This window comes from Protopterus annectens, chromosome 9.part0 (genome assembly GCF_019279795.1).
Source record: "Protopterus annectens isolate FY-2018-M chromosome 9.part0, PAN1.0, whole genome shotgun sequence".
NCBI lineage: Eukaryota > Metazoa > Chordata > Ceratodontiformes > Protopteridae > Protopterus > Protopterus annectens.
The window spans coordinates 1,913,902,162-1,913,913,046 of record NC_056743.1 but is presented as its reverse complement, the minus strand read 5'-3'; the positions used below and the strand labels follow the sequence as shown (position 1 = coordinate 1,913,913,046).

Sequence of the window (10,885 nt, the reverse complement as noted above, 5' to 3'; positions counted from 1 at the left end):
TGATGACTGCAACAGTGAAACATGAAGAACAGCGGCAGGTAGCTGTACCACTACATTCATTCATTTACAAATGACTGCACCACAGAATGGCAAGTAGTTGTACCACTGCATTCATTTGTTTACAAATGACTGTGCCACAGAACGGCAGGTAGCTGTACCAATACATTAATTTACAAAAGACTGCACCACAGAATGGCAGGTAGCTGTACCACTACATTCATTCATTTACAAATGACTGCACCACAGAATGGCAAGTAGCTGTACCACCGCATTCATTAGTTTATAAATGACTGCACAGCAGAATGACAGGTACTGTTACATTCATTCGTTTACAAATGACTGCACCACAGAATGGCAAGTCGCTGTACCACTGCATTCATTAGTTTATAAATGACTGCACAGCAGAATGGCAGGTACCGCTATATTCATTCGTTTACAAAGGACTGCACCACAGAATGGCAGGTAGCTGTACCACTGCATTCATTCGTTTACAAATAACTGCACCCACCGAATGGCAGGTAGCTGTACTAGGAAGTGGCATCTATACACGAAGATGATTCTAGCCATGCACATTACAAAGATGCTTATCTTCACACACATACACACACACAGACTACATAAAATCCCAGAACATGTGATGCATGATACACGGTCAGTGTTGTACAACATAAGCAGCACAGAGGAATCATGTTCTGTGTAGGTAAGTACAAGTAAGTACAAGGACAACCACTTACAAACAGGTGATGTATGCCAGGGGCAAACATTTGTTAATTCATCATAGCACAGTCACAGATGTACACAGTGTAGTTACATAGATCAGTAGACAGTATTATCACAACTCAGTGATGTTAAATTATCAATTTAAATAAATGTATGTAAATTGTAAATTTCACTTAAACATCAATACCCATGCATTGCACATTCATTTAAACAGAATGCATGTGCAAATAGTAATTGCTCATTTAAATGGAAAATTTTCTGTAAACTACCACATGGCTACATTACACTTCCACAAAATGGTATCACATGTGCGATTGGTGGAAAGTCATGTTAGCTCATTTTTAACACAAGGCTATGCATTACACTGATGTCTGACTGTGTATAGTGATGGAGGAGTAATATCACCCACAGGCATCTGTCCTTGTTACCAAGAAAGTAGGATTGTACTGCACCACAAAGTAAACTCAGGGATTCACCTACCCTTTACAGGAAGGCTAACAAACTAAGGTTCTCAGTCAATACTTCTGATTAACGTAGTACTGGAAGTCATGTCACTCAAAAGTGAAATGCAGCATTACATCACTACTGCCAAAACCGACACCCTCTGCTCAGCATAAACAACCAGCCCCGAAGAAGCAGCTAAAAGTAAGCTAGAAAAATATATATGTGTATAAATAAATAGAACAACAAACATGTAACCAGTGTTAACCTGAGAGCTGACGTGCATACTGCCACAAAGATTGTGCTTTACGAATACCGGTGCCAAAAAAGATTCAGTAAGTCAGCAAAGCACTTGCAATGAATCTCCTACTTCTGCAGAGTTCCTTTGCTCTCTATCTGCTGAGACACTGTAGATTGTTATATCCTGAAAACTGATCTCATTACACACTGGGGTTCACAGTTAACGCATTCAATTCCAAGCACTGCCCTTCAAATGCCAGATATTATGGAATATGCAACTCATTTCATTTCCAAAACACTCTCAGTACCATAAAAACAATTAAATCATCCACAATATCCAATAACTTTTTAAAGCATAAAATAAGAATGCAATACATCTAGTAGTCACAAAAACTATAAATATTAGTACATATAATTTCATTCCTTAGTGTTTCAAATATGAAGTCTGACTCTGCACTTTGAAGAGAAAATGAAATGTTGATGTTTACAAGCATGATGTACACTACATACTACTGATAAACAATGTCACACGCACACGTGCGCACATGCACGTACACATGCACACAGATGCACGCACACAAATAAAATAAGGAAAGTCTTTTACCAAACACGATCAGACATAAGCTTTCCTTGAATTAATGACGGTACAAAAATGTGGAACTTGCAAGCCTTTGTTGGCTACCAAGTAGGACATGACTGAAGGCATAGACCTTACAACTGTCTACTAGTGAAAGGCTTCACACAAAGTTATAAGTTCACCTGTTAGTAATAGCAAATGAAAACCTGTACTAGAGTTCATGGATTTAAAACCATGTCTGAGTAGTGAAAGAAATGCTCACTCTCAATAACTCGCCAAAGGCACGTACAAGGCATGAAAACATCGAATCTGCTCAGTTGTGGCACTGCAGCTTAATTATCATATGTTGTCAGGTTAATGTAGCGCACTGGAATCTTACAGTGTGATAACAAACAGCGACTGAGGGACACTAGTGACAGCTGGACTAAATCTCAGAAAATGCCAGACAGACTTACATCTAGATCCTCTTAAGAACTTCAGATGCCAATGGATTATATAGGACTTAAATGCATTTGTCAGGGATAACGTAAGAGTGCAGAATGTCAAAGCAGACACAAAGCTAACACTCTACTGTGAGAAAAAGGTGGAGCAGCCATGTGTTATATTTCCTTGTTTTTTGAACACCTGAGCTTTACATCTGTGGGCCAGAAATAAAAACTGAATATTTACCCAAAGCAGGCTGCACAACCTAAAAAGCAAAGCAGAGTTTGTGACGACAGCAAAAAACTTAGCTGCATGAAGGAACTGTTTATAAGGTACTATATGGTTTTACAGTCCAACCCGTAGCTGGCATCATGAGTTCCTGTTACACAGGAGCATAAACAGGAGCTCAGGAAAAGCAGAAGTGAACAGGTGTGCCATCAGGTAGCTGATGGGCAGGCAGGACATGCTCTTCAGGTGCACTCTTATGACTCAGCCCCTGTGCTAGCATACATGTCCTGGGCAGTAAGCAGATCGCTGAAACACCGCTCCTATACTGCAGAGTCTTGGATTTTCTCTCTTCCATTCATGCTCTTCTTCACCTTGGACACTCCTTCAAGAACTCCAGACTCTGTCAAGCTGCAGAAAGAAAAATGACAGTCCTTTTACTATTCAGTGTTAACGGAAAAACAACGCTAGCACAAAATTATCTGAGTAAGTAACATTAGCATTCATTTGCATTTGACTGCTACCCTGAAACAGAGTCCTGATTATGAGTGGTCTTTTTCAAATATAACCTAGAGTGATGGCAAGGACAGCACCCCTGTGATACCCAGATGGCAGAACACCACACACTGTGAAATCAAGATGGCAGCTAATGACAAGGTTTGAATACCACCACTGCCAATCAAGTCTTAAGTGGCAGTAACAAAGCATGCCCGCATCTACTCTAATTAATTCACAAAATACAACCTTCCCCTCCCCAACAGCATAAAGAGAATAAGCACACAGGATTCCAACATCTACACCAGGAACAGACTGCACACAATCCATTTACAGAGCTTAGTACAGGATTCCAACAACTACATCAGGAACAGACTGCACGCAATCCATTTACAGAGCTTAGTACAGGATTCTAACATCTACACCAGGAACAGACTGCACACAATCCATTTACAGAGCTTGGTACAGGATTCCAACAACTACACCAGGAACAGACTGCACACAATCCATTTACAGAGCTTAGTACAGGATTATAACATCTACACCAGGAACAGACTGCACACAATCCATTTACAGAGCTTAGTACAGGATTCCAACATCTACACCAGGAACAGACTGCACACAATCCATTTACAGAGCTTAGTACAGGATTCCAACATCTACACCAGGAACAGACTGCACACAATCCATTTACAGAGCTTAGTACAGGATTCCAACAACTACACCAGGAACAGATTGCACACAATCCATTTACAGAGCTTAGTACAGGATTATAACATCTACACCAGGAACAGACTGCACACAATCCATTTACAGAGCTTAGTACAGGATTCCAACATCTACACCAGGAACAGACTGCACACAATCCATTTACAGAGCTTAGTACAGGATTCTAGCATCTACACCAGGAACAGACTGTACACAATCCACTTACAGAGCTTAGTACAGGATTCCAACAACTACACAAGGAAAAGACTGCACACAATCCATTTACAGAGCGTAGTACAGGATTCCAACATCTACACCAGGAACAGACTGCACACAATCCATTTACAAAGCTTAGTACAGGATTCTAACAACTACACCAGGAACAGACTGTACACAATACATTTACAGAGCTTAGTACAGGATTCCAACAACTACACCAGGAACAGACTGCACACAATCCATTTACAGAGCTTAGTACAGGATTCCAACATCTACACCAGGAACAGACTGCACACAATCCATTTACAGAGCTTAGTACAGGATTCTAACAACTACACCAGGAACAGACTGTACACAATACATTTACAGAGCTTAGTACAGGATTCCAACAACTACACCAGGAACAGACTGCACACAATCCATTTACAGAGCTTAGTACAGGATTATAACATCTACACCAGAAACAGACTGCACACAATCCATTTACAGAGCTTAGTACAGGATTCCAACATATACACCAGGAACAGACTGCACACAATCCATTTACAGAGCTTAGTAGAGGATTCCAACATCTACACCAGGAACAGATTGTACACAATCCATTTGCAGAGCTTATTACAGGATTCCAACATCTATACCAGGAACAGACTGTACACAATCCATTTACAGAGCTTAGTACAGGATTCTAACATCTACACCAGGAACAGACTGCACACAATCCATTTACAGAGCTTAGTACAGGATTCCAACATCTACACCAGGAACAGACTGCACACAATCCATTTACAGAGCTTAGTACAGGATTCCAACATCTACACCAGGAACAGACTGCACACAATCCATTTACAGAGCTTAGTACAGGATTCCAACATCTACACCAGGAACAGACTGCACACAATCCATTTACAGAGCTTAGTACAGGATTCCAACATCTACACCAGGAACAGACTGCACACAATCCATTTACAGAGCTTAGTACAGGATTTCAACAACTACACCAGGAAAAGACTGTACACAATCCATTTACAGAGCTTAGTACAGGATTCCAACATCTACACCAGGAACAGACTGCAAACAATCCATTTACAGAGCTTAGTACAGGATTCCAACATCTACACCAGGAACAGACTGCACACAATCCATTTACAGAGCTTAGTACAGGATTCCAACAACTACACCAGGAACAGACTGCACACAATCCATTTACAGAGCTTAGTACAGGATTCCAACAACTACACAAGGAAGAGACTGCACACAATCCATTTACAGAGCTTAGTACAGGATTCCAACATCTACACCAGGAACAGACTGCACACAATCCATTTACAGAGCTTAGTACAGGATTCCAACATCTACACCAGGAACAAACTGCACACAATCCATTTACAGAGCTTAGTACAGGATTCCAACATCTACACCAGGAATAGACTGTACACAATCCACTTACAGAGCTTAGTACAGGATTTCAACAACTACACCAGGAACAGACTGCACACAATCCATTTATAGGTTCACAGGTTGGTACTAGGCTATCAGCCCTAGGGCCTATACAAGCCTAGCCATAACAATTCCCTGGCTATTTCTTCCCACACTATTTACTTCCCTGGACCCTTGTCTAGCAGGCCGACTGACGTGATCCCCGCAGTGAATTTCCTTTCTCCCATCCAATCGTCAAGGTTCCTTTTGAAGAAGACTAAAGAGGCACTCTGCTTGACATGTATGGGCAATCTATTCCAGAGTCTGGGGAGTCTCTGGGTCAGGAACCTATCCCTCCAGCATGTTTTGTTTATTGTGATGACAAGGTTTAGATCCCTGGAGCGTGTGGCTCTGAGGGATTGGGATTTCTTTAAGTGTAGCATGTCCAACAGCTCTGGGTTTGAAATGGCCTTGTATGTTAAGCAAAGATCGCCTCTGAGTAGACAATATGCGACAGAGTATAGCTGGAGTTTTTTAAGGCGGTCAACGTAGGGCATCTGCTTTAGGCCTGTGATTCTTTTAGTGAGGTATTTCTGTGGCCTTTCCAGTTGTTGCAGATGTCTTGAGAGGTACATACCAAATGGGGCATTGTATTCTATAATGGGTCTAATGAGGGATGAGTACAGTGGGACAATGACCTCCTTTTTTATGGATGAAAAGCCCTTAGTGATGAGGTGTGCCACATAGAATGATTTCCTGACTGTTGCGGCGATGTGATTATCGAAGGTGAGACCACTGTCCACCTGTATCCCTAAGTCTCTTATCAAACTTTCAGTGTTTAGTGTACTGCCACCTATATGGTAATTCACAGATACATGTTTTTTCCCCAAAGGGGATAACTATACATTTCTTGGCATTGAGCTTGAGCCCATGGCTATGGCACCAAGCATCTGTTTCTGTAAGGCCCTTTTGTAGAGTATCCACATCATTTGGGGATTCAATAATGGCTCCCAGTTTGCAGTCATCTGCAAACTTTGTTATCCAGAGTCCATTAGTGTTGGCCTGTACTTCAGAGAAGTAGATGCCAAACAAGAGCGGTCCCAGGACTGAACCCTGAGGTACTCCACTTGTCACTTGTCTGGAGCTGGATTTGGAGTTGGCTACATTTACAGTGTGGGTTCCATCAGTAAGCCAGTTAGCAACCCATTGGGTGACGTACGGATTAATGCCCAGCTTAGTAAGTTTATCTATGATTCCAGAGTGGGGGATGGTGTCAAAGGCCTTGGCAAGGTCTAGATAGGCTGTGTGGACCACCTTACCCTTGTCCATGGCTCTGGAGACTGATTCGAAGAAGTCAATCAAGTTCAGGAGACAAGATTGGCCCTTCACTAACCCAAACTGGGTGGGGTCTAGTGTCTGAAGGTTGCCAATGTCTTTGTTTATAAGTTCCATGATAATACGCTCCATGGCCTTGCAGATAAGGCTTGTCAGACTGATGGGACGGTAGTTTCCGGGATCCAAGGTGGATCCCCCCTTGTGGAGTGGGATAACTGTAGCTGTGCGCCACTCAGTGGGCACGAAACCTGAGGTGAGGCTATGATTAAACATGACACTTAGGTGAGGTGCCAGTTCATATTGTAGTTCATGTAGTACACAGCCCGGGATGTCATCTGGTCCCATGGATGCTGTATTCTTAGCTTTGGAGAGTGCGTTTTTTACCTGTGTGGCCGTTATTACTGGAATTTGGCAATCTTCTGGTATTGAGATGGGCCATTTAGGGGGTGAGAGGGGGGTGAAATTGGCACCGAATCGATCTGCCAGGATATTGGCAATATCCTTGGGATCAGTATATTTAATGCCATTCTGTTTTAGCTCACAGCAGATTTGAGCATTGCCATTTAGATTCTTGACATAGTTATAGAATGCCTTGTTGTCTTTGGAATCTTTGGCAATTTTATTTTCGTAACTAGTTTTGGAGGATTTTATGAGGGATCTCAGTTTCTTACTGAGGCTGGTAAGGAAGTTTTTTGCATCCTGGGATTTTCCTCTTTTCTGCAACAGTTTCTTCCTTTTGTTGTAAAGTTTGTTTATGGCAGGGGACCACCAGATTGGCTTCTTTTTTTTGGATGAGAGCATCTTGGTTCTATTTGGGATGGCACGATTTATGCATGAGTGGATGTGCTCGTACAGTGCCTTAGTGTAGGATTCAGCAGTTGAACTTTCAGCTCCCGTCTGCATGGGTGTCATGAAGTTTGTCACTTCTGACTTGAGTAGCATGAAGTTGGCTTTGGAGAAGTTTTTTATGGAGGTTTCCTTACTGGGGGTGGGGGGTGGGATGTGGATGTTAAGGGTGATTAGCTTATGGTCAGACGTGATTAACAAGGGGGTGACCATAGGTGTGGAGCATCAATTTCCCATGTTGGTAATGACCAGGTCTAGGTTATTGGAACCCCTGGTGGGACTATGGATTAGTTGATCCAGGGCGTTGGAATTTATGAATTTCAAGAACCGTTGGGCAAAGGTGTTGGTACATGAGTAGCTTTCCCAGTTAATGGCAGGGTAGTTAAAATCACCCAGTATTAGGGTGTTTGGTTCTATCGTAATATTTTCCAGTATGTTTAGAAAGGTGTAGTGAGAATCTTGGGGTATGGTGGGGAATCTGTAGCAAGCTACAATTTGGACTGCAGTCTTACCTGGTGTTAGTTGCACCTGGAGAATTTCAGACGCATTGTGTTGGGCAACTAGCCTGGTGGTGTGAATACCCTTGGTGAATATTGACACTCCTCCACCTTTAGTGTTTCGGTCCTGCTTTGGTGGCTGAAAAGTGTGGTAAGAGTTGTAGCCTGGTATTGCAGGGGTGCTCTCTGGAGCCTTGAACCAGGTCTTAGTTAATGCACAGATATCGATGTTCGCCATTTTTAGGAGTGCCTCGAGAGAGTGCATTTTGAGGTTTAGACTTCTAGCATTGAGTAGCATTACCTTCAGATTTTGCATGCTTGTACCTGTTACGGTGGTGGTTTTGATCTTTGAACTTTGCCTAAAAAAGGCACTATAGGGGTGGCAAGAGCCTTAGCCAGTAACCTGAATCCCAGAGGCAACAGGTGCAGACCATCTCTGGCAAAGCATCGTGGTCTGTCAATCATGTCATCCCAGGCAGACAGATACTGGATCCCCTTTGAATGACACAAGAAGCTTAGCCAATTGTTGAAGTCAATCATTTTGTTCTTATATTGTGGTATAATTCTGGGTGAAGGCAACACCAGTACACTGCTGTAGTCTATCTGCTAGTAACTAATTCAGGTACCACCAGTACACTACTGCAGTCAATCTGCTGGTAACCTAATTCAGGTAACACCAGCACACTACTGCAGTTTATCTGCAGGTAACTAATTCAGGTAACCCCAGTCCACTACTGCATTCTATCTGCTGGTACCTGATTCAGGTAATACTACACTACTGCAGTCTATCTGTTGGTACTTAATTCAGGTAACCCTCTATACTACTGCAGTCTATCTGTTGGTACCTAATTCAGGTAAAACCGGCACACTACTGCAGTCTATCTGTTGGTACCTAATTCAGGTAACACCAGTCCACTACTGCAGTCTATCTGCTGGTACCTAATTCAGGTAACAACGGTAAACTACTGCATTCTATCTGCTACTACCTAATTCAGGTAAAACCGGTACATTACTGCATTCTATCTGATACTACATAATTTAGATAAATCCAGTACACTATTGCATTCTATCTGCTGATACCTAATTCAGGTAAAACCAGTATATTACTGCAGACTACCTGCTGGTACCTAATTCAGGTAACACCAGTACACTGCTGTAGTCTATCGGTTGCTACCTAATTCAGGTAGCACCAGCACACTTCTGCATTCTATCTGCTGGTACCAAATTCAGGTAACACCAGTACACTACTGCAGTCCATCGGCTGTACCTAATTCAGGTAAAACTAGAATGCTACTGCAGTCTACCTGCTGGTACGTAATTCAGGTAACAACAGTACACTACTGCAGTCTATCTGCTAGTAACCAAGTCAAGTATCACCAGTACACTACTGCAGCCTACCTGCTGGTACCTAATTCAGGTAACATTGGTAGAGTACCGCAGTCTATCTGCTTGTACCTAATGCAGGTAATACCAGTACACTACTGCAGTCTACCTGCTGGTACCTAATTTAGGGAACACCGCCACACTACTGCAGTCTACCTGCTGGTACCTAATTCAGGTAACACCGCCACACTACTGCAGTTTACCTACTGGTACCTAATTCAGGTAACACTAGTATACCACTGCAGTCTATCTGCTGGTACCTAATTCAGGTAACACCAGTACACTGCTGCATTCTGTCTGTTGGTATCTAATTCAGGTAACACCAGTACACTAATGCATTCTATCTGGTGGTACCTAATTCAGGTAACACCAGTCCACTGCTGCAGTCTGTCTGCTGGTACCTAATTCAGGTAACCCTGTATACTACTGCAGTCCATCTGCTGGTACCTAATTCAGGTAACACCGGCACAGCATGGGGTGCAGCATGCATACATCCTTTGCATCAACAGAAGTGGCATCTGTGTGTTATTAGAGATAGTACCTCTGGGGTACAGCTCAAAGGTATTCTTCACATCTCCAGATGTGGCAGGATGAGTCTGCTAGCAGAAAAAACTCTCCTGATGTAGCATGTGGTATGTTTTAACAACCAAAATATCCATGCAGTACAGCTGGCAGGCATTCTTTGTATCATTAGACGCTGTGTGCATTATTAAAGACAGCACCCCTGGGGTGCACCTCACAGACATTTTTCCCATCTCCAGATGTGGCATACTAAGCATGTTATCAGAGACAGCACCCCTGGGCTACATATTACATGCATTATTCTTATCTCCACATGTGGCAAGCTGTTTATGTTATCAGATGCAGCACCCCTGGGCTGCACCTCATAGGCATTGTTCTCATCTCCAGATGTGGCATACTATGTTATCAGAGACAGCACCCATGGGGTGCACCTCGCAGGCATTGTTCTCATCTCCAGATGTGGCATACTACGTTATCAGAGACAGCACCCATGGGGTGCATCTCGCAGGCACTGTTCTTATCTTCAGATGTGGCATGCCATTTTTGTTATCAGAAACAGCACCCCTGGGGTACACAGAGGCATTATTTTCATCTCCAGATGTGGCATGCTGTACATGTTAGCAGACACAGTACTGATGGGATAGAGGTGGCAGGCATTCTTCCCACCACAAGATTTTGCTTGCTCAGTGGATTAGCAGAAACAGTACCACAGCAGTGTGTATTATTCCTATCATGAGATGTGGCATGCCGTGTACATTGGCAGATACAGTACTCATGGGGTACAGCTGGGAGAAATTCTTCATATCATTAGATGAGGCACTTGGTGTGTGTTAGCAGA

General features: G+C 42.8%; 1 protein-coding gene across 1 annotated transcript in view; it reads right to left on the bottom strand.

Annotated features, from left to right (window-relative positions):
* Positions 1 to 407: 407 nt before the first annotated feature.
* The window catches only part of GPR108 (G protein-coupled receptor 108), a 1,998,409-nt gene continuing 1,987,931 nt past the window's right edge, over positions 408 to 10,885 (bottom strand). The window contains exon 16 of the mRNA XM_044082382.1: positions 408 to 3,037. Within this exon, the coding sequence (XP_043938317.1) occupies positions 2,950 to 3,037 (88 nt within the window). The 3' untranslated portion in view covers positions 408 to 2,949. The remainder of the gene's footprint in view (positions 3,038 to 10,885) is intronic.